The 24502-nt window shown below is 42.6% G+C and overlaps 1 protein-coding gene across 11 annotated transcripts in view; it reads right to left on the reverse strand.

Annotated features, from left to right (window-relative positions):
• SLC2A12 (solute carrier family 2 member 12) overlaps window positions 1–14523 on the reverse strand; it is a 55388-nt gene extending 40865 nt beyond the window's left edge. For 4 of the 11 annotated variants that reach the window (XM_032484968.1, XM_032484969.1, XM_032484967.1 and 1 more), the window contains exon 1: window positions 14206–14521. In XM_032484968.1, coding sequence (XP_032340859.1) covers window positions 14206–14320 — 115 coding nt within the window. In that variant the 5' untranslated portion in view covers window positions 14321–14521. Of the gene's footprint in view, window positions 1–14205 lie in introns of all 11 variants that reach the window. The other 7 variants (XM_032484963.1, XM_032484960.1, XM_032484965.1 and 4 more) reach the window with 5 other exon arrangements.
• Between the last annotated feature and the right edge of the window lie 9979 nt (window positions 14524–24502).

Here is a 24502-nt window from a genome sequence, read left to right on the forward strand (position 1 = left end):
TGGACACACAGTAAACACTTGCCAACAGACTGAATCCTACAGCAGACTGGAAAGCGTGCACGCCCAGGTTTTTTTGGCAGGCAGCCAGGTCATTATACAGCTTGACCAACTGTGAAGGCTTCACACATTTAAAAGACCCCCTACTTTATGTTTTGCTCAAGAAAAATTTGTAGCAGTGGCCCCTGAATGGCTTGGCATTTGCGCCCTCCCCTTTCTCTGCTCCTTCTCCCTGAATACTTTTAATCCCAACCCATCATTCAAGAGTCATCTCATGAGCCGCCTCTCCCATGACGACCACCCTACTCTGCCACCTTCTGCTGCCCCACCCCCAGACCCTCTCTTGCGCTGGGCACAGAATGTGTGTTTTCAGATATATGAAGGCATTTGATTATCTTCCCCTCTTCCACTAAGAGACTTTGTAACCAAGCAGGACTCTACTGTCATCGGTGACCATTTGATATCTGTAATGGTGTTTGTCACGGCTTAACTGAATGATGGTTTAAAGGGTTTTTCCCATGCTTTTGCTGACCAGGGTTAGGCTGCAGAGGAGGGAGGCTTGGGTGGTCTGCCCAAAGCCCTTGAGGTGCTGCATGAGGTGAGTTGTTTTTGGCCCTTGGTGGTTTCCTTGTATCCTGTTGTTCCAGGTGGTCCTAGGCTTCAACCTGCTTAAAAGGCTAAAAGCAATTATCAGCCTGAATTTAAACTCCACAAGTTTTTCTTTAGAGCTCTTTTCCACAGAGCCCCTTCCCATGCATCCTTTGTTCTAGGTACTAGAATATAAAGAGGGTCCCAAAGCCAGAGGTGAACTTCATATCCAGCAGAGGAAAGGGACCACTGCATCTGCAAAAATAAGAAAAACTGCAGTAATTTGTTACCCTGTATGCAATCTCTATGGAAACCAGCTCTGCTCGTTGAACTCTTGAACTTTTACTATTAAACCCCTTGCCTTTTCTCCCCAGTAGGCTCACAGTCTTAGAGGCATTAGCCCACTGTGACCTCCTTTGCCTGGCAAAGAAATGAAGCTGCCTTTTCTACTTCATCCAAAACTCTGAACTCGAGTCTCAATTTGGTAAGCAGGGTACAGAAGTCATCTTTCAGCAACAACTTTGAAGGCAAGAACCCTGCATTCCTTATATCTGTATTCATATCTCTAGTCTTTGGCACAAGTTCACTACTCAATAAATGTTTGTTGAGTGAATGAATAAATGAATGAATGATAACAGCACTGCAAATACCAATCCTTGGTCCTCAGTCCTCTCCTCCCCACAGTTTGTCAACAAAGATTAATAACTAGTATTATTTAAGGGTTAGCATATGGAACTTTATATTTACATAAATGCTTAGCATCTGAACAGCACGCTACTAGCATTTCCGTCACCGAGCAGGACACTATGGGGCCATCCCAGGACAGACCCCCTCCCCCCATATCTTCTCCTTTAGTTCCTCTCTTAAGTACCTACATGATAGTATCTGATGCACATTTCCTGAGTTGTTTTACAGATGTTAAACCCCCACCAAATGGAAGAAATTAGCTACTTGATGACCATAAGCACACAGCCCCCAGACCTCCTGGCACCTAAGGATCGATAATGTTAGCCGCCCTGTTACCTCAATATCAACTAATCAGAAAATTGTGCATGAGCTGATCACATACCCTGTTACCCACACCATCCCCACCCCCTTCCTCCTGGCCTTTACAGGTTTTTGCTGAAACCCATCAGGGAGTATGGGCGTTTTGAGCACTTGCTGCCCTGGACTCCTTGCTTGATGCCTTACGATGAACGCTACACTTCCCTTCACCACAGTCCGGTCTCGGTACATTGGCTTGACTGCCTGCGGGCGAGCAGACCCAAGTTTGGTTTGGTAACATTTCTATAGAGCTTTCAGCACTATTATTAGCCAGTTAATATAGCACCATTGCAGGGACTCTAAAGTGTTTCATTGTCACCCCTATATTTATATTTTAACATCAACCCTGTGCATGGACTTGTTCTTTAGTCACTGAGACCCCATGTTTAGCAGTCTCCTTTCTGAGGACAACAGAATTCAGGTGCCAATTCTCCAGCCCGTCTGCACCACTGGCTGTTTCTGAAAAATGCCTGCACTTTCCCAGACTTGGGCTTCTCTCCATGCTGTTCCCCCTCATAGCACGTCTGGCCTCTTTCCTTCACAGCTTAGGGAAACGCATCCATCTCTGAAATCCAGCTTAAATATCACCTCCTCTACAAAACCGTCCAGACACCCTTTCTTTGGTGAGCATTCATCTCTCTTCTTGCTCCTGCCTTTGCGTCCAGGGCCTCACAACATCCTGCATTAATCTGTCTCCTGCCTTAGACTGGGAGCCCCTTGAGAGCAGGAGTGTCTGTATCAGGGGCCCACACAAGGCCCAACCCCAGAGCTCAGCAGAGGCTACTGGATGCCACAAGAAGGAAAGCACTGGCTTAATCAGAAAATTCCCTTGCATGGAGAGTGCGGTGTTGTGGTGTGGTGTTTCCAGGTCCCAGACGCTGCCGCGTCTTGCCCCTGGTCCATGTGTGGTGCTCCCTGTGATGGTAAATATTGGGCACTAGTCTTTATCTAGCCACTCTCCCCTCACCTCTCCCCTGCACCCCAATCCTCTCTTTCACATGCAGTGAAACTCAGACTGACAGAAAATTTGGCCTCCCTCTAGACCTACTATTGTTTGAACTTTCTAGGACAAAAAGATAGGAACTTTGCCTTCTTTTTCATTTTTCCAAACCCAGGTTTGATTTAGTAGCACTTTCACAGACACGCTTTCCTGAAATGAATCTTCTCCAAATTCTTTTGGCTGGTGAGGTACAAGAGGGGGCACTGTTTTCATTTGCGTGCGAGCACTTCCCCGAGTTTTGCTTTGTTGTTAACACTCCTCTTCTGCCTGATCACTTGTAGAACTTCCATTCTTTTCTTTCTTTCCTTCCTCTCTTTTGTCTTTTCTTCAATTTGAAACTTTCACCAGGACATGTCTGGGTATCTGTTTTTTCTACATTGTTTTGCTGCTGGTTGAATTCTTCTACTCAGAAAAGATTTCCTCTAGTATTTTGGGATTGTTTCCCTCCTCATTTGCTTTGGAATAGTTATGTATATATTAGTTTTATATATACATACACATTCATTTCCTTCCCATCTCTGTCTTCTTGCCCTTTTTATGTGCATCCCAGAATAGCTTTCTTACTTATCTTCCACATCGGATATTTCAGAAAATAATTCTGCTCTTGTGGTTTTAGTCTCCTCAAACCTTACACGTCTCATACTAGGTCTACTTGCATCTCCAATCTTAGCTGGCTCCATCTTCACCTCAGATTACTCTTACCACCAGATGTTGTTCTGGACCTCTATTTTCACAGAGTCCACTTAAAAAAATGATAGAGAACAGAAATCAGATGCTTTCCAAAATGTATTTGTTTCCCATAAAAATAAATCTTAACATGCATGCTTTGCTTTTGCATTTAAAATGTACTTGCCAATAACCAGGTTGCTGCCCTCTCTTTCCCTGGCCCCCAGTTTTCTTTTCTAGTTATATATTTTTATTTATGATATTTTTGACTGCAAGAAATCAAAGACCTGATAAAAAGGGCAGTTATTGTTTAATTAGTGAGAAGATCAAGTTGTGTTTGGTGTCTCGGAGGATTCACACTTTTATCCATCCTTCTGTTCCTGCTTCCCCAGAGGGTTGGCTTTTGTCCCCAGTTTGTCACCATATGTGCAAGGTGGCTGTCATAGCTCCAGGCATTAGATGCTCTCACAACCAGATTCAAAAGCAGGAGACAGTGGAAGAAGGCTTAGGGTAAGGGCTTATCCTCATATGCCTCTTTAATTTTATCAGGGAGGGAACTTTCCAGAAGCACCTTGGAAGACGGTAGGTTCAAGACATGCTACCCCAAAATACAACAGTTTGACATATTGAATATTTTAAGCTTAAGGAATTTGAGAAAATGCTAAAAGCAGGAAGATTCTTCTGGCCTTCTCTCTGCCTTTTCCCCCAAAGCAGGTGGTAAAACCCTCACATGAGAGGTGCTCTCCATTATGTCCAGGAGAAGAGCATCCTTATCTCCAAAGACAAAGGGACACCAAGAAGAATTTGGAAAAACAGCCTTGCTAAGTTTCCCCTAGTTAACTACACTTACCTCGTACTCCTTGACCTCTCATATTTTACAGGACTGTCCACTCTTCATCGAATCTAGCATAAAAATACTCAGGTTTAATCACTTCTTTGGGTCTTTATTTCCTGATGAAGGCTTCCATGCCATGTAAAACATATTAAATAAACATGGATGCTTTTCTGTTCATCTGTCTTTGTCAGTTGAATTTTCAGAGTCAGCCACAAGCCCTAAAAAGACGGAGGAAGACTTTTTCCCTCCCCTATTAAGCCTTACCCTAAGTCTCATTGTCTAGGACCAGTGAATTCCATAGTCAAACTTGGCTGCAAGAGAGACAAAAGTGAAGATCTGACTCTTCTAGATCCCCAGAAGAAAAGGGGAAACAATTAGAAGGGATCTGGGACAGCTGTTGGGTTTTCAGTGTCTGACACACCTTATTCTAGCCACCCAGTTGCTGTTGGAAACTCTTAGTTGGACCCAGTGGAGCAACTGATGTGCACATCTGGTAGCCAAATTTCTGCTACCTGGACGTTATTTTTCTGGTGTGGCCCCACTGAACTGGGAAAGGAATTTTTTTGCTTCCACTTTTTGCTCCCCTGACTGTGAACAAAGGGTATCATCCCTGCATTGTGTAAAGCAGTCTGTAGTTCTTTATTTGTCAAAAACAGTACTTGCAAAACAACAACTTTTAGAATGCACAATTCCAGTGGCTCTTCTGGGCTCTGTCGCATCTTAACACTGATTTCATATTCTAGAATGCAACGAGCCAGTCTCTCCTGTCTAGGCCAGAGTTGCTGAAATCCTGGAAACCGTTGTTCCTAAGAGATGTAGAGAGAGAAATAATGGTAACAGGACAGGGTGGGAAGAATTGGACTATGGAGCAAAACCATCTGACCCTCTGCAAAAGCAGCTCCGGGGGCAGGGGGTCTGCGGAGATGTCATCCTTTGACTGACGAAAATTCTCTTATTAGGGATGCTCAGTGAGAGTTTGTGGCAAGCTAAAATATTACTGCCTGAGTTTGTTCATGAGGCCCACATTTGTATTTTATTTAGGGTTAAGTTCTTATTAATTGATGAATTTTTCTGGCTTTAGTGATGCTGTAATTTTGCATCTCTTTCCATCTATTCAAGGTGGTTTTCAATAGACAGTTAAGGGGTGGGGGGATCTAGAAAATAAACCAACAGCAGTTTTACCTAGAGACGTCTGATGTGTCCAGGATGCAGGTTCTTGATGTGCATGGGTTGCGGTGAGCAATGGGCATTTGAAAACTGACAAAATCTTTAAAAAGGATCCTCATCCCATCAATGATTATTGAATGTTGGAAAAAATAGCAACATACATATCTGTACATCAAGAGTTTGTACATACGTAGATGTGATGAAAAATGTTTTTAATTCAAAGAGCTAGTGAATGCAGAATGGCTTTCTGTCACTCTCTATTTTCTAATCAATAAACATACAACTGAAAAGACAACTACGTGAGGATTTGAAGTTGATTTTCTGTTTAAAAAGTAGTCCAGTACTCCAAAAAGGTTGAGAATCACCCTTAGTGCCTTTAAAATGTTTTAATTAAGGAAATTAAAGGGGGAGAGAAAACAAATACTATTGTAAAGCCTGTGGATTTTATAAAGCTCTTAGGAAGAGCCCTTTATTTACTAAAAATAAATACTTGAGATGGTCATCTCAGGGTTAAGGGAGAAGTCCTTGGGAGCATGTCGAAAACATATAGGTGGGCTATGGGAGAGGGAGCAGACAGGGAGAAAAGGTGAAAAAATGAGAGGTCTGATTCTGAGGGGTGTGTGTGTGTGTGTGTGTGTGAGAGAGAGAGAGAGAGAGAGAGAGAAAGAGAGAGAGGGAAAGAGAGAGAGAGATCAAGAAAGAATGGAGAGTATATCTCAGTGGTAGAGTATGTGCTTAGCATGCACGAGGTCCTGGGTTCAATCCCCAGTACCTCCATATAAGTAAACAAACAAACAAACAAACAAACAAACAAACCTAACACCCCTACCAAAAAAAAAAAAAAAGAGAATAGCTAAATTAATAAATGAATAAATAATCACTAAGAACCCAGAAATAGAAATGAAAGAAAAGGTCAAGAGAGGTTATAAGGGATGGTGATGGGGAGCGAGCGTAAGGGGACAATAGGACAAGAGGCCAGTAGATTTTAGAAAAATTAGTGTACCAGAAATTCCCTATGGTGGATTTGACAGGAGAATTTTATGAATGAGTCCACCTAATATTTAATTGCACTGTAGCCCTCTTCAGAATCATCAGTAAGAGTCTACAAAGAACTTGTATGAATGTATATGAAGGATTTGAGTATGTGAAGGAAAATGGGCTGAAATCCACTCATGGATTGGAGCAGGGATAAGAGAAAAGACCAGCTGCAGAAACTAAAGGGCAAGAATCCAGGGGAAATGGGAAGTTAGTGCAAATAATCAGAAACCGTAAGACTCCTAAGGTGTACTGCATGTGTTTGAGGATGGGCACAAGGGTGGGGAGCAAGGAGGCACGTGGATTTAACTTTATGAGGTCTGGAGCTATTTTTGTTTAAATATTAAAAGAAGGGTGACCCCATAGCACTGGAGGATTAAGAGCCACGCAGGTGGGGTTTTCCCCCACCTAGTTCTGTCACCACTACCATCACTTTCAGAAACTTTTCTTGATTTCTGTAAACTAATATACTCTCTTCCTAAGAGTTCCTCCTCTCATGGTACTTATGACACCAAAATTTCATAACATGGCCCCTTCCATCTTACATCTTCAGATTCTTTTGTAATCTTCTTTCTCCCATTTTGAACTCTGTGGTTTCATCATACAAAAATATTTGTACTTCCCTGAATGTGCCATTCTTTCCTCTCCAAACTTGTATACAAGCTATTTTCTCTACTTAGAATGCTCTCTGTAAAGCTATTGGCCTCGGTGATACCTTCTTGACTCAGTTCAGCCGTGTTGTCTTCCAGGATCCTTCAAAAACTGGCTGAGCTGCCCCCTGTGCACTACCATCGTGTTACGTGTCTGGCCACCTCCTTCATTGTAGATGTCCTGATCTCTTCTCTCTCATCACCCATTGGTAATAATCCTTTGCATTGCTTGGATGTCTCTGGTTCACCATTGGACCCAGGGTCTAGCATCGTGTCTGAGTCCTAGCAGATGCTCAACATTTGCTAAATGATTGTCTTGTTATTTAGATTCTTAGCTTTCTGATGAGTTGGTTAGAACCTATGGACCCAGATAATGTCTTAGACATCTTTTCTTTTTTTGTAATCCTGAAGTATCCGGCAGCCCACCATACTTTTTATCCACATGTATCTGTGCCTTTCCCACAGTAGGTAGTCAGTAAGTATTGCTGAATTAAAATGCTTACTTTAGTTCAGCTCAACAAATACTTCTTTACTCATTCACAGATTTAACAACTAAGCATGCACTCTGTGGCAGCACTGTCTTGGACACAGATGGCAGACAGGTTCATCTGGATGGACAATGCAATTAGCATGGTGGTCATTCCGAGCACTGTGTTGAGGCATTTCCTAGGTTCCATCTGGATGTGACAGCACAAGATGGCGGGACTTGTGCCACGTACGTGCACATGATCCCAGAAGGAAGAACAGAGGAAAAGGCATAGCTCCTACCTCTTAGGAGATGCACAGTACTTTCCAAATACTTGTAGTTGGCTCAGAGCTTTGATAGGTACAAGAATAAATATTTTATCCAGGAACTTAAAATCTTACAGGAAGAGACACGTTAGGTGCAAAATTAGGGAACTAGCTAAAACAGAATGCAATTAGTTCTGAAATGAGTATAATGGGTACCCAAATCCACAGATCAGATCACGGGACAGAGCAGGAAGTAGAGACATCAGTACTGGATGGTGTTATTTGTCAAGTCGGCAAAACCTTGGCTTGGATCTAGGATACTGAGGTTCCGATGTCTGTGCTATTATCTGTGCTACCTGGAGCAAGTCACTTTGCTTCTCTCCTGGAGGTGCCTGGGCTTAATGCTGAAGGTACAGTCTGGAACCAGAGCACCTAGTTAATTACCAGCTAGGCCCTGACATGTCCCTTAATCTTTCTGTTTCTCTTGGCCCTCATTCCTAAAATATAGATAATAATACTACATAACTTCATAAAGTTGTTATGAGAATAGGTGAGATAGAAAAGTGGCTGGTGTATGCTAGTAAGTGCTTGGTAAATGTTAGCTGTTGCTGTCTTAGCCTCAATTTCCTTATCTGTGAACTGGGGGCAACACTACCTCATTGGATTGCCCTCAATAGTCATTCAACAAAGATTTGTTTAGTCTGAACCCATGGGGTAAAATCTCCATAATATGAAGGTAAAACTTTGAAACAGTCTCTTACTAGATAGCAAAGGAAGTAAAATGATACCTTGTTTCCAACATAACAACTAGGCCTTTTCATAAATTCTTGTATTCCTTGGTTTTCGGCAATACCTACATAATAGGGCTTACATCATGAAAAATCCTTCCTGTGATTTTTTTTGCCTTGGACTTTCCACAGTTTTGTGTCCCAATAGAAATGAAACATTCATTAGCGTGGAGATATTCTCTCACGATACAAACTGATGCTAATTACAACTTCTTCCCTTTCTTCTTAAAAAGCCTTGCACATCTGAGGCTGAGATGCCATTTTTAAATTAGCATTGCACATGGCTCCCGACTCCAGCTTCTACAAAGTGTGGAGACAGGTGCATTCAGGAATGACACAGTTGGGATGAAATAACACGATGGAACTAACAGCCCCAGCACTTGCCGATGTCAGGCAGACCTCCACCGTGAATATTCTGGAGAAATGATTACTTCCAAGGGAAGCACAATTTAATAGCTTGAAGTTAGGTAACATCGGATTTACTCCTGTAAGTCAAAGAAGTGACTGTGTTTTTCTCCCTGGTATTTCGGTATAAAGTGAGTCATTGTTCAAAAAATAATAAAAGCTCCTAAAATGAGAACAATGTGATAAATTATTAATCTTATTACTTCTACCTAAATTGTATAGAAAAATGAATATATCATGGAGGCATAGCCATTTGGCACCTGCGTAAATGCGTGGGCCACGACACAGGAAGAAAAGTGATGCCACGGAGCCAAAACAAAACAAAATAAAATAGGGAAAAAAACCTGTGTGAATTTATGATTTACTACAAAGGTAATATATTAGGCTCAAATTAGCTGGGAAATATTTGCAGGGATTTTCGGTTCTGTGTCTTTAACTGAGATTGGGTACTTTTTGAGGGAAGGTGGGATGGGAAATTATCCTCATTTGGTATTTGGTCAAATAGCCCCTTGGGAAGACGCTCATTCCAGCTTTTCCCCTTTCTCACCACCATGACTTGTGTACTTTTACATGGCTTTCACTGCCTTATTTCACTAACTGATCCTCTTGGGGAAGGCTGTTCTTGAGAAAAAAAATTAAACTAGGGAGCCCCGACTCTGTTCATTTTTAGAATCTTATGAAACCAGTTCTGGCTCATACAATCTGAATAAATAGTTGCTTCAAGCTCTTAAAAACCCAAGCCAATCCCACCCTAATGGAGGGTCTTTTGGAGCGTTTAGAACTTTTTAAACCCTGGGGTGACATAGCACTTCAGTTCCTTCTGGTGAGAAGATGCTACCTACAAAACCAGATTCAAGAACACTATTCTGGAATGAAAACCATCATCCTACACATCCATGGCGATTAAGAATTGTGTTTTAAAATTGGCTGACTCATCTTTGATACATACACGTAACTGGAGTTTCCACAGGGTGGACTCAGAGAATAGGTTAGACCCTAAAAAGTACCCCCTTGGGAATTCACAAAGACCATACCTGAGGGCCCACAGTAGGGTCCTATCAGCTACCACCAGGCTTGTTCCTAAGAACTCAGCTGCCTCAGGTTCTGCTGGCAACCTTACCAGAGAGAAGGGTGGTGTTTAAAGTATTTAACAACTGGGCAGAGGCACTAATCTATCAAAACAGATATTGGTTGTAAAATCTGTCCAGGCACGCTCATGTTTGCTGGTTAGTTTCAGGCCCTCCAGGCCAAAGGCACTGCTGGCGGCTCCTTGGCCTGGCCTTGTCTGTCAGGCCCGGCATCCACAGGATCCCACCAGTGCATGTGTGCGGCTGCTATAGTGGCCTGGAGGTTTGTGGCAAGTGGCAATCCTCTGCTCTCTCCAGGTAATGTGAGAGGAAATGTCCTCTAGGTGGAAATGTCACCTCTAGGTGATGTGGGGTGTGTGGGGAAGAGAGCCCTGCTGTCAGAGCCAACCACCACCAGGGTTGGCGGTGAAACAGCTCCCACCATGTTGGTTTAGCGCCTTCTCCCTTCCTAGACCCTGGAGAAGCCATTTGCCCAGGCCCCACTGGCACAAAAAGCCTCCAATTTAGACTTTTGATATAATTTCCAAGCGAGGTTAAATGTACAGCCCCAGAGATAAGCTAATTGAAGAGAAAGGAGAGATGGTTGTCTTTAAATCTGGTCTTATTTCCAGACAAGAGTCTAGAATCTCTCATCGATTCCCATGTTTATAAATCCTGTCATTTCTTTGGGGATATCAAGCTACACACAACATGTTTTAGTTGTTGTAATTACCATTAAGATGTTAAATATACATGTTTTTAAAACACAGTCATTTTTCTCATGGGTTTTGTCACTATGTTTTGAATACTTGCTGTATATATTTTATTAAAAATTTTTTTCTTTGCTTTATTTTATTGAAGTATAGTTGACTTACAAGATTACATTAGTTTCAGGTGTCACATTTTAATATATGGCAGGCGGGGAAAATGGGAATGGCGAAGGTCCAGGTCTTCCCAAAGTGACTGGTCTGTTGGTCTCACAACCAAAGCTGTTATCACGTCAGGCTAGTTGGCCTGACCTTCTCTTTTCTGGTAGTAGATTTGTTCCCCAAAGTCTCCTCAGTCTGTCTTACAAATAGTCTTCCTCTTGGGCTGCCTGAGGAAGCCGGAGAAGACCAGGCTGATTGAATTCAAGGGGGCCCAGTTTAGGTTAAGCCTGGGAGTCCAAGACTCACAGTGGGAGCTCAGTAAATATGCCCCAACCTCAAAAACACGGCCTGCATACCCAGAGTAGTGATGGAACTGAGGTTTGCTAATGGGATCCTGACCTTGGGGCCAGAGGAGTGGGAAGGGAGCAGGGAAGCAGCCAGGCCCCAGGCCCTTCTTTCCCCACCTCCCCTCTTTCCACTACAGAGGCGCCACGTCTACCTGACTTACTGACCACCTCCTCAGCTTCCATTTGTGAAAAGGAGTTCACAGCTTCAAACATGTTCGAGAACAACTGCCTTAGGATGTTCACCTGGCTAGCGGAAGTGTGCACGTCTTAAATCTCAGACTGTGGCATCTTGAGTTTAGAAGGGTCTTAGAATGGATGAGGTGCAGCCCTTTAAGCTGGGTTCTAGTGACCTGGGTTCCAGTGCGTTCGGCAGAGAACCTGCGCTCATATAGTGAATATTGTTCTTGGTTTCTGACCTTTACGGGGCAGATCTGAGTGGAAAAAGGAGTGCTGGTGGGGTAATGGGGCTGCTTAAGGAAACCCTCCCCACAGCCAGTTGTTTGAATCATGAAACTAGAAGAGCCTGGGAGACCCAGCTCCTGAGATGGAGGAGCAGGCATGGGCCTCCTGGGCCAGAGGCTGCTAGGGTCAACTTTGCACCAGCCACTGTGTGAGCTTAGGCCAACTGCACATCTTCTGGACTTCTGTTCTCCTGTGTGAGATGTCCCAGATGGCCATGTTTTCCACCTCACCTATCTGTTGTTGGCTGCAGGTACTAGGATTTTAAACTGAGCTCAACCCCACCCTATCAGCTCAATTATAACGTGTCTATGAACGCATTTACTAAAAATGCACTCACCTTGAGTCATAGCTTCTTGAAAATGAATTTAAATTCATTAACTTCTAGTCATTAAAACAAAGCATTCTTTCCATTTCAGAGGGGTTGGCCAAGGAAGACCTGCAAGACTTTTCATTACGCACAGTAACATTAGGGGGTGCAATCAGAGAGCTTAGGGTTTTTGTTTTGTTTTGTTTCATTTTTCAGTATCTCAAATGATTTAATTACCTTGTCCTGGGTTGCATAACTCATTCCTCTTTGTACTTTAATTTTCCCAGCTAGGAATATAGAAAAACTTGCTACCTTCAAGTGCAGAAATAGTATGATAATTATTAAGCACAGTTTAAATATTCAGAATTTCCTGGCTGAAACTATGGTTTAAAACGTAAAGAAGTTGTTAAATATTTCATTAACCTTCAACATCTTTGTAAAACAGACTAAAATATAATCCCAAAAGGAGAGATGAAGTTAACTTTTCAAAACCATAGAGCAAGATATACACATATATCTGTATAATTGCCTCTGGGTACCAAGAGATGTTTAAGACAATATAGGAAAATTTATGAAAGTAATAATTAAAGGTTTGTATTTATCTAAATATAAACTACATATAGCACACATCAAAGCTGTATTCCTTTAGGATTTTAGGAAAAGATTTAGGCTTCCTCTCCTGCATAATAAAGATTCACTTAAAATTAAACGTAAAAAATAATTTATGGGATTTATTCATTTATCATTTCTTTTCAACAACATAAACTGTTGCACTTTAAATTGAATCTTGTGCATACATTCAACCTTTACAAGCACACATATATCTTACCTTCCTTTGGGATAATTGTGAACTTGTGCAATTTAACCAATTAAGAGTATGCTGTGCTTTCAGAGCCATATCAAAATTAAATAGTCAATTTTTAATTGTTATCATGAAGTCCCCTCCAGGACAAAGTTTCTTTTCATCTTCTTTGTGACAGTAGCACTGACTCTATGTAGTTAACCCTTTTGTCGATATCACCACCTCAACCCGCCCTCCAGCACAATCTTGCCAGAATTCAGAGAACTCCTCCTCTCTTTCTCTTTACCCCTGTTTCATTTGTCTGCTCTCAGACTTAGGATCAAAGGTTACACTTAGAGAAAGGGGCAGCTCTGCTGCAGAGAGGGCTGGGCTGTCTTAAAAGATGACCCAGGTATTCATTCTTGACTAGAAGGAGGGAAGCAAGACAAGGCTAAGCAGGGAGAGAACAGGCGAGGAGGAGAACTTCCCAGTTCTGAAGGAGGTGCCACTCAGTGCCTCTGTGAGAGAGATTGTGGGTGCAATTCAAGATCAGACAAACCCACAATGTAAACATAAGTATACAGACCCATCCCAAGGTACAAGATAAATGCCCTTTGTACCATTTAGTGTTTTGGATTATTCATGAAATTCCAATACGTGGCCTGGGGATGAATTATAACACTAAGGGGAGCAGAGCAGAGGGAAGCAGTGGGAAAGAAGGTGTTATTTGTGTTTATTTTCATTTCATATTATGATTAGTTTCTATTCCTTTGAAAACTAACTGAATAGGAAAAGGCAACTAAAAGTGTGCTGTGTGTTTGTGAAAATTGTCAAAGCAAAGTGGTTTAGCGAAGATAACTGAAATGAATTAAAACTTTTCCAGATTTCGCCTCTGGAAGGAAAAGTAGGAAACCTCAGTCCAAAAGGCCAGTTTTAAAGAAAGCAGGAGCAAATAAGCAGAGATTTTAGGCTGTAAATAATGCTCCAATTCATTACAAACAGATGCTGGGAACTTAAAAAGAAAGTTATGTGTATTGATTATGTAACTAATCATTTTATGAAGCCCACTTAAAATGCTGATTTTTAAAAGCGTGATTGTTACAGATTGTCCATTTGTTACAGTAAATGAAGATGTGTGTGTGTGCCAGTGTGGATGTGTTTACACGTGCGATTATCTTGCCGGTCAGTCTTCCCCACGTGAAAAAGATTTGTACATCATAACGTCAACACAACTGGTGGGACCCGGCTTATTAGTGGTGGGACCCGGCTTATTGGTAGTGGGACTCAGTCTTCACATTAAGGCTGCTTGTCACTCCTGCCACCAAATTCTGTCCCCTTCTCTCCAGGCACCTAGCACTCTCACGTGTGCGTCTCTCTCTCTCACACACACACACACGCACACGAGTGAGACAGGCGACCAGCTGGCTTCTCTCGCGGTCACCCGAGCCCAGCTGCCTCCCTTTACCTCTCGCCCAGGGAGGATGCCGGCCGCCGCTGGCTCTGTCGCTGCCATTCGTCTCCGCTGCTCGCCCCTTGGGTTTCAGCAGACTGGGGCCCTCTGCGTTTTCAACAGGTACCATGGTCACGTAGAAGTTACAGCCGTTCCCTCGGCACCAAACCACCCCAACTTCCCCCACTGACAGCAGCAGTTACTTGCCCCATGGTCGCATGCTAAAGAAAGGTGGGGGGGGGGGGGAACTTCGGGCAAAGCCAATGTGATTTGTGACCAACTTTGTTTCTATTTCCGAAAGCTTTGCCCTTTTCGGTGACACAGGCTGTTGCTATTCCAAGCAGCCTATCACAGGCAGTGGGAGGGCCGAATCTCGGAGGATTGTTTTTGCGTTCAAATGCAGAGTTGGAAGCAAAGGGTTTCGAGGCTTGGGAACGAGAGCTCCGAGCTCGTGCTCTGACAGCGTTTGGCCATTAGCTGGGCGGGGGCAGCTCTCCTCTTCCTGCACCTTTGAAAAGAGGCAGGGGGGTGGGGGGAAACGTGCAGATTTAAGCGCAAACTGAGAGTTAGTGCCCGGAATACTCACAGATGGTGTTAGTTACTCTTGCAGAGGGAGGAACAATTTATGCAAAGACATACCAGCAGGGAAAGTGTGTCAATTTTTCAGCAAGACTGTTATTCCACGAGTCGTGACACTTAGCAGCTTCAACAAAGTATGAAACATCTTCATTTTTTCCAACCTGATTCTGCCCTTCCTGAATGTGGTATATACTCTCTCTCCAAGGCGGGTCAGACAAATCAGGGCCCGAGACCAAACATGCACAAGCATAGAAGGCGCAGGTTCTTTGGACTTTTTATACTCTGGGGTTACAGCAACGTGATCCCGTTTGTTTATTTAGAGTTGTCTGAATAAACAGACAGAGTTGAAACTTCTGTCGGGTTCTGTGATAGCCTAATTGCAGGACGGGGTATTTCTAATTCAGACAGACCACACTAAATGGCCCATTGTGTGGGTGTGGTGATCACACGATATGAAACAAAATCAGAGCAGGAGGAGGAGGATTTTTTTTTTTTTTTCTGATTTGTGAGTATATTTATGTAAAATGTCTTACGGAGTTCTGACATTTTTACCTTCAGTTAAATACTTAGCAGATCAAGGAGGGAGGGTGTAGCTCAGTGGTAGAGTGTGTGCTTAGCATGCATGAGGTCCTCAGTTCAATTCCCAGTACCTTCATTAAGAAAAGAAAGAGAAGGAAAATATTTAGCAAATCATATTTATTGAAAAATTTTAGGAAATTGGGATCACTTTAGAAAAATCATTAGGAGTGAAAACAAATGTATGGAACGCTGATTATGTCGGAAATTGTGCCAAGGGCATGAACTCAAATGATTCTCTTGGAAAACAAACAAATAAACAGACTTGCTAGGCAGGTACCCATATTACAGAATAGAAAGTGGAGATTAAGTGCATTGCCTCAAAACTCACAGCAAGTCAGTGGCAGAGCTGAGACTGGGAAGCCGGGTGGTCTCATAGCTCTCCTAACTTTCCAGCCTTGTTCTTCTCTGATTTTCGTGGTTTTCTTCACTTTCAGCCCTTTTTGACCTTCAGAAGATGCCATGAAATACGGCTTTCGGTCCTAGTCATTCCTCTGGACCGAGAAGTGAGTTTGTGCTTGTGTCGGCAGAAACTGAACCATCCGCCTTTTGGCTGGATCCTAACGCTGCTCGGCTCGAAATGAACTTCTGATTTGTACATCCCTTTTCTCAGCACTAGATACTTCACTAGATATTCCTTCACGCGATCAGGTAGCAAAGGGAAACAAACCTGTATTAATTATACTAGTATTTATTATGAACCTGTTGTATGTCTGCTGCTTGTGCTGGAAAATGGAAGTTCTCCAAGCATAGCCCAGCCCCCTTCTGAATAAGAGGTGTGTAGTTCAGAACCCAACAGATTAGCTTGTCCCAACAAAGAATGTGTTGTGCAGTGATGTTTTGGTTTTTATTTGTTCCCGGGATGTGTTACCATTGTAGGAGCAACAATTTTTATCTGTGAGACACATAATTCTCATCAGCTCTCTGTACTCTCTTGGCTTCCATCTTCTCTCTGCTGGAAATCCATGACCTCAGTTGGGGGACATGTTCTGTCATATAATTGTTTTGTTTAATGATCTCAGGCTGTGTGTCTCCAGCAGCTTCTTGGCACCCTGGACATGGTATTGGGGTATTTACTGCAGTCTTTGAGCAGGCAGAAGATAAACCTCATTCCAGAATGCCTTACCATGGCAAAGAGCAATTCAACAATTCTCACTTTGCTTTCTATAGCCAAGCCATACCGGAACCCCTCAGGCAGAAATCAACAAGAAATCAAAAGGAATGAGCACAAATGTGACCAGCCACATGGCTCCTGGCACACCTATTTCTGTCTTCATTCCATCGTTGACCTGATGTGGGCCACTGGCTTTCCCTGTCTCTGCTCTGTGCTCTCTTTCCTCTCTTAACCCCGAGAAAAGGTTTGGAGAAAAATTCTTTTCAGCCCAGCTGAAGGGGAACATTCTCCTGCCTAAATTTCCTGAAGAACTCCGTACTTCTCCTTCACAGTATTTTGTGCACTTATAATGTCACAGTTTTGTCAGAGTTACGTGCAGTGATTTGATTAAGTCTGCCTCTTCTGCTGGCTAGCAAAGCTCCAAGGGATTGTGGACCATGTCCGTCTGGTTCATTGTGATAGTCCAAGGGCCTGGCACAGAGTGAGCACCCAGTAAATATTTGCTGGCTCACAGACTGGTTCCTGTAAATCCAACTAAATTTAGCATTACTACAATTTAAGCTTCTCAGGGGCAGTTGCCTATGTCCGTCCTGGGCATCTGTTCATCTGTCTCCCCAGCTCCCAGCATAGTGCCAGGCATGCCGTAGACCCTCAATAAATATGTGTTAACTAAATTAGCGCTCACAATCAGAGCTTTCAGTGAGCTGCATAACTGTAGTTTTTGAATATTAAAACCCATTTGACAATTGTAACACATTGTTCTTTTTCTCTCTTTTCTGTTACTCTCTTTAGAGCAAGTATCACTGCAGGCTGTTCCTCCTTCATGGAGTCTGAGCTGCTACTATTGCTATAAAGTTGTTTCTCCACTTAAGTAATATATAATCAGCAGACAGACAGTTCGTGTTGCAGAATGCCAATAACTTGCCTACATACCGTTTCAGACCACCTGCTCATGGGCAATGCTACCAAATCCAAAAATACGAATGATGGCCTCCAAACTGACAAGGCAAATAAGAGGGCAGGAAAGAGAAGGCAGGCAGCCTCACAAAGCTCCGAACCTCTACTAGGAGATGCCAGGCTTGTCTTTAATGGCAATTTTTCTTAAACGTCGCAACAAATTTGTGAAGTAAATACTATTACCTCTGTTTTGCAGAAGTTGAAACTGAGAGGTTTATGAAATATGCCCCAGACTAAAAAAAAAAAAAAAAAACACAGCACTTTCCAGTGCTTCATCAGGAAAATTTTCAGTTATACAGGAAAACTAGATTCTATAATCAACATTTTACTATTCTCACCCTTTCACCTGTATATCTATATTTCAATCCCTCTCTCCCTCTATTGATCCATCTTAGTTTCTATGCATTTGAAAGTAACTTGTGTATAATTAACTTGAGTTCAATATTTGTTTAAGTTCTTTTCTTTTCCCCTCTTGAGACATTTTACATTCAAGGATGTGCACAAATCCTAAGGGTACCATTATATAAATTCAGAAAAGCACATATGTATGTATACTCCAAATCTCCCATGACCATCATCATGACAGCATGACCATCATCCCAGAAAATCCCTTTATGTCTTTTCTGCTTAAATTCCCATCTCAACCTCTGGAAGCAACCGGTATTCTGGTTTTTTCCCACACAGTGGCCTTTCTGTGTTCTATTTCTTCATATCATAGAGCATGTACTCCGGGTAAGGCTCCTTTCGCTGAGCAGAATTTTGAGAGTCATCTGCGTTTGTCTGTGTATTAGGAGTATATTCTGTGTATTGCTGACTAGTATTCCCTGGGTAAATATAGCATGATTTATTTATTCATTTTCCTACTGATTGGCATCTGGGCCGCTTTGCTTTGGCTATTACAAATAAAACTGTTAGGAGCATTCTTGTACAAGTCTTTTTGCAGAACATAACATTTCAAAGCACAGCGGTCCAAGTCCACTTGATTCCAAAGCCCACATGCTTTCCACTGCACCCCGTTGCTTCTCTGCGGTATGTCCCATTACACTCTGTTTATGTGGAATGTACCTCCTGAGATTTTAATCCTAAAATGGTTCATTACCGTGTAAACACAAATGGGGAAATATGACCTTTAGACAAAAAACATCCAGATACACGTTCAGGTCTTCATTAGCCATGCTCCAATAGAATATCCACCTTGGTGTGAGTTTTGGGGAAAGATTTATTATGTTACCTGTTTCTACTATCTAAATAAGTCCTTTTTCTAAAAGTTTTCAAATATAAATTTTTTTATGTGTAGACTGTTATCAATCATAAAATATCAATTAAAGGTCCTCAAATTACAGAAGAAATGTGGTTAAATTCATTATGATACATTCACTTGACATAAAATTATAAAAGAACTCATTAAAAGAAAGACACTGTAGCAACATAAGAAAATGTCATTGCTATTATTTTAAATGGAAAAATCAGAGTAGAAAATTGCACGCTGATTACTTTGATAATCTTAAAAAATATATATATGCATCTTGGTAGAGACTAGAAGGGAAGTTGGAAAAAAATGAAAATAACAAATGCATTGGAATGGCCCTCTTAGGTCACAGAAGGAATTTAGACTAGTCCTAATCATGTGTAAATCACATGTAAAAAAGTATTTTCTGAAAAAAGTGTTTTCTTGGTGTTGTTATTGTATATCTGATAAGTATAAATCTGAAGAAAAGGTCTTCAAAGGTAGGGTTACCACAGACCATTGTGCACTTTACACATTGAACAAATACAAATGCTCCATTCCCCTTCATATAGACGGCAGAAGCTTGTTTCCTTATGAAACTAATCTTCCAGAAAATGAAAATGAAACTGTTACAAAGAAGAGCAGCCTTTTCTAATTTGCACAAAGATGCATTTGTTCAATTGATGGGGTGGTTCACATTGTAATCTTTCTTTAAATTACGCTCCATTGTCTATCCAGTTTGGCCTATATCTACTTTTGCTCTGCTTACAGGAACTGAGGAGCCTTCTCCATTCTGTTAGCTATTTTTTCCAAATGAATTATTTCCAGTTCTAGAATTTCCCTCAGCACTAGTACCACGCTCTTTGGAATGGCGGCACCCACCGAGAGTCGTTCAACGACTAGGCCTTTCCTTGGGGTTATCGTTCCTTTTCTGCTGTAATGGCAGAAAAAGTTGCTCAATCCTATGTGACAACAACAACGTTTATTGGCTGGGGAGTCTGGTCCACCTTCATTACATCTCCTACTTGCTGGTCAGTGAGAAGGTCATTGCATAGAAAATCCACTGTCTCCCATACAGAATTTGGAAACACCTTTTTCCTGGCTTCCTGTCCACTTCGGTTCAGGCTCTGCCAAGCAGATCACATACTCTGGATTTTTGCATCAGAATCTCATGGCACAAGGCAGCAGGATTTGGTGGCTCTGTTCCAGCAAAGACAGTGCAGTGGTTCTGGCCGCCACGCCCGGTGTTCAAGGTTGCTAGATCAGCTCAGAGCAGGGCTTCGGGACTTGTTCGTGACTGCAGAGTCTCCACGTTAGGACTGGCTCCTAAACCATCTAGCTGAGTCCTTTTTTACCTGTGCAGGGGAAGATTAATCACAAAACTAACAACGTTTAAGCTTCAGGGCACTTCACTCACATTGGCCCTTCTAAGGCCATGGACAGAGCCCAGCAATACATTCATAGAATCATATCTTTTTATAGAATTTGCAAACGTTAAATATCTAACTGTAGTCAATTAAGACCATTAACTCATTGCACCCTGTCACTGATATTCTTTTTGTCACATTTTCCTTGTGTAGGTGACCTAGGAGTGGTCATGGAATAGTTGGGATCTTAACTGCCTAGGGGCAGTTAAGTTGGAAAAATATTTGGTTTGGGTTTCACTTGGATGACTCACAGGCACTTTGGTGTCTAGTTAAGCTCTTGCTATCTCTCCTGGTTAAGAAAGGACTTCCTGGAATGCTCCTGCTACCCACAGTGCCAACTCACGCTGCACATTTTCCACATTATCACTCGTGTGGGACGATGAGGAAGAGGTGCAGGACTGGAGGTTGTCTGTCAATATCCAATGTCTGTGTCACACAGCTCCCAGCGCCAAGAGTATGTGGGTCACGGAGGAGGGCCATGCCAGGGAACAGATTGCGTTCTTTCTCTTCTCTCTATAGAAAGTAACATCACCAAAAAAATTGTGTCATGAAAAGGAAAGGAGAAAAAAGTATTATAGAGATGGATCAGGCAATGCCTGGATTGTGGGATGTTTGTAATACTTGGCAGCTTTTTAAACATTTATAATTGATCTAAATAAATATTCACTTTCATACTTAATTGAATATTTCTATTTTTGCAAATAGCAGACCCCCTCAATTTTAATAAACTTCTGGCCCTACAGAATTTGGATCTGACCCAATGAATATGGTTGGGATATAGAGATCTTCTCGGATGACCGTACTTACTAAAAATCTCAGATGAATTTCCTTCTTCCCACGCCCACTGTCACTCTCTAAATCCAGGCCACCCCACCACCTCCTAAGTGGATGGTTGCAGTGACCTCTGACAGATCTCCCTGTTTGCCTTCTTGCTCCCCCAAACCCATTTTCCATACTGTAGCCAAGGCTTTTTTTTTTTTTTTCTAAAATCTAGACCCTTAACTGGTTCCAATTGTTTTAAACCTTTTGTCAGTTTCCAGCTGTCTTTAGGATTGGTCTAAATTTCTTAATGAGACTTAAAATGCCCAGCATGGTCTGGCTCCAGCTGACTTCTCTGGACCCATCTCCTGCCACTTTCTCACTCAAACTCTGCAATATAGTCCCTTCTTGGACTCTACAGAGGGTCAGCTGATCAGTACCTCCTTGACTTCATCCCCTTTTAGACACTCGTCTCACTCCTTGATGTGGTTGCCCCAGTCTCATCCCCAGCACAACTAACTAAACCAGGAATAGAGCTCTCATACTCAGGGAACCAACAGATTGGACCAGGATCCTCTCTTTGGGGTCTTCTTTCTCTAAATTAAATTAGGGACTCTTTGTGTATCAGTCAGAGTTCTGTGTGGGAATTTTAAGCAGGAACGAATTTAACACAGGGTATTGGGGGCTTATAAGATCATTGGACAGCCTGAAAGATCAGATTCCAAGTATTCTGAAAGGACTCCCAGAATCATACAGAGCTGACCTCCTATCTCTAAGGCCACCTAATGGAGCAATGAATTCAAGATGCATTCTTTTCATCTAGGGATCAGACCGTAACTGTCCCCACAACTGCCTTCATCAAGAAACTGGAGATGTCAGAACACTGCCTGAGGAAAATCTTGCCTCTGCCTGATCCCATTGGCTCACAGAAACTCCCCAAAGAGGCAGAGAAAATAGCTTCCCCATCATATCTGCCTTCATGAAGATGCATCTGACTGAGGTCTTCAGCCTGGCTGCAAGGGAGTCTGGGAAATGTAGTCTTCTAATCTACCCGGTAAGAAGGAGAGTATAATGGAGGCTGAGAGGGCCACTGTACGGTATCCACCAATGGTGGGTGGACATTTGGGTTCATGTGAAGTGAGGCCTGGAGTCAGGGCCATGGCAGGCCAAAATTCTTGCAAGCCAGAGTTGTGACAGAGGGCGCAAAAAAGATGTGCAAAATGAGAGAAAGCTTGGTGGAAAGAGAGCAGGAGAATGAGAAATCAGAGTGAAGCAGAGAGGTGGAACTCTAAGGCCCCATGAGAATGGTCTTGGCTTTTGGCTTTCTCCAAGGCCTGGCCGTGTTTTACACTTGCCCTTCAGTACTTGAAGGACGAGGTGCCACGATCTTTTCCCTCCCACCCTCCTCCCTCCCCATCCTCCTTTGCCAGGTGCTCCAGACTTCCCTGACCTCCCTTCCCCCAGGCTGGGCCAAGTGCCCACTCCTCAGCTTCCACAGCACAGAGGGCCACGCTGACCTAGGGTGAAACATAGAGCACAGTCATGACTCCCTAACCTGCTCTCCTTACTAGACTGTCACCACCGTGAGGGCAGGTTGTGACCATGTGTTCACTGCCACTCCTCCAGAGTCCAGCATGGTGTCTGAAGCCTTGAGTCACTCCCTGAAAATCTACAGAAAGAACTCCCAGAGAAAAGGATGGAGAAGAGGGTGTAAACAGTAAAGCTGATCTTGTGTTGTTTCATTACAGCATCGCTGTGAAGGTAGATTCTAGGACTAGTCTCGGTTTCAATGCTGGCCGCACCACTTACAGGCTCTGGAACCTCTTTATGCCTCATGCCTGAAACGAGCTAATTAGCACCCATCTCACAGGGTTCCTATGAGGATTAAATGTATTAGTATTGGCCAAGTATTTAGAACAGTATCTGGCCGTAGTGATTCTCAATAAATGATAGACATATTGCACCCAAGGGGCTTCAGGGAAGTACGGGTAATAATAGGAAAAAATATTGGTTCAAGAATCAGATCATATAAATTCTAATGTTGTATTTTTTGTTCATTATCCACATGAGTTTAGGCCATTCAAATAATCCCCCTAGGCTGTTTCTTCATCTCCAAGGTAGGAAAGCATACACTTGCTTTGCCTAAAGCTGTTAATTTTTTTTTTTTTTTTTTTTTTTACCATGCAGACCAATTCCTTTCTTTCTGGCAACATCCTTGTAATTTTCTATTGGGAAATTACACGCCATTTTGGTGGACTTGTCAACTAATGTGCACCACCCTCTATTACCTAGTATTTATTTTCCCAGAACTTTCCTGGTTTCAACCAAGACTCTGTTCTTCCTGTTTCTCCCTGTGGTTCTATAAACCACTCCAAAACAGAGCAACAGATTCATTTTGGGTTAGTGTTGACCAGAGCCCAAGATTCCCTAACGTAGCTGTCTCAAAGGATTTTAGTTAAGATAACATCAGATAAAATATTTGAAAGCACTTTGAAAACTGTTAAGGCGTTACATAAATATAATTTATTCACTGATGCAAATCTTTCTAAATAAGGATGGAAGCATCATATGACAGTAGACTGGCAACTGATACCGTGGCGATAAAACAGAAAGGTCCACAAATCTCCAGCCTCTACAACAGCATGACCTGACTCAGCATTTCACAGAGCCACACATCCAACTAAAGGCCCCTGGCGAGATCTTTAACTCTCAGATGAATTTGGGGCTGGACTTACCTACCGGGAGAGAAGGTGAGAAGAGAAAGCGCCAAGAATATAATTGATTAGGGGTGTATCTGTATCTTTCAGGTTCTATCTTTAGACAGTTTACTCCATGGGAGTCAATGTCCCAGTCCTCTCTCTCATGGCAAAGAGAGCTGATACTTTAAAGTGGAGAGAATCAACTGCAGCACTAAGACGGGAATGGCTTTGGTAAGACAGCACTTCCTAATTCGTTTTCTACGGAGCTTGGAGATGTTAACAGACATTCTGAGGAATTTTTAAAAAATGAGTTTGAGAAATCCCGCATATTATATGCTGTTCTTGGGACACCAAAAAACATTTTATATTTAAGAAAATTTTCAGTATAGACTCTAAGGAGTTTTCAAGTAGATTTATCCCAACTTCTTTAATTTTAATTCGTAATCTCGACACAAAAAATAAATTAATTAAAAAAAACCATGAACTTTCAGGAGGACAGTTTGGGAAATCTGCATTAAGGTATTTGTGGGATCCGGGTGGTTTTGCTCACAGCAGGCCTGGAACCTGAATTTGCTCTTCTCTGCTGCCCCCTTTTGATTGATAAAGGGAAGAGCAGATTTCCAGATGCAAGGGACCAAGGGACCAAGGGACCAGGGGACCAGGGGACCAGGGGACTGGGGTACAACAGTAGCTGACGGTGTCTAACGGGAAAAGAGAGCACCACATCAGTCCTGGGAGCTGCCCTTGTCAACTGCTCTGTGCAGTCTTGGGGCTCTGGTTAGCTGCCTGTCGGTGCTGCCTCCGTGCCTGCCTGGGTGTCCTTGGGTCTTGGAGTAAAGGGAACATGGGTGTTCATTCAAAAACTCAGCCACTCATCCTCACAAATATTTATGGTGTGTTTACTAAGCACCCAGCCCAACGCAAGGTGACAGGGTTGAACAAGGAACAAGGCGCCCTTGTGAGAACTGGAGAC

The sequence above is a fragment of the Camelus ferus genome, chromosome 8 (genome assembly GCF_009834535.1).
Source record: "Camelus ferus isolate YT-003-E chromosome 8, BCGSAC_Cfer_1.0, whole genome shotgun sequence".
Lineage (NCBI taxonomy): Eukaryota > Metazoa > Chordata > Mammalia > Artiodactyla > Camelidae > Camelus > Camelus ferus.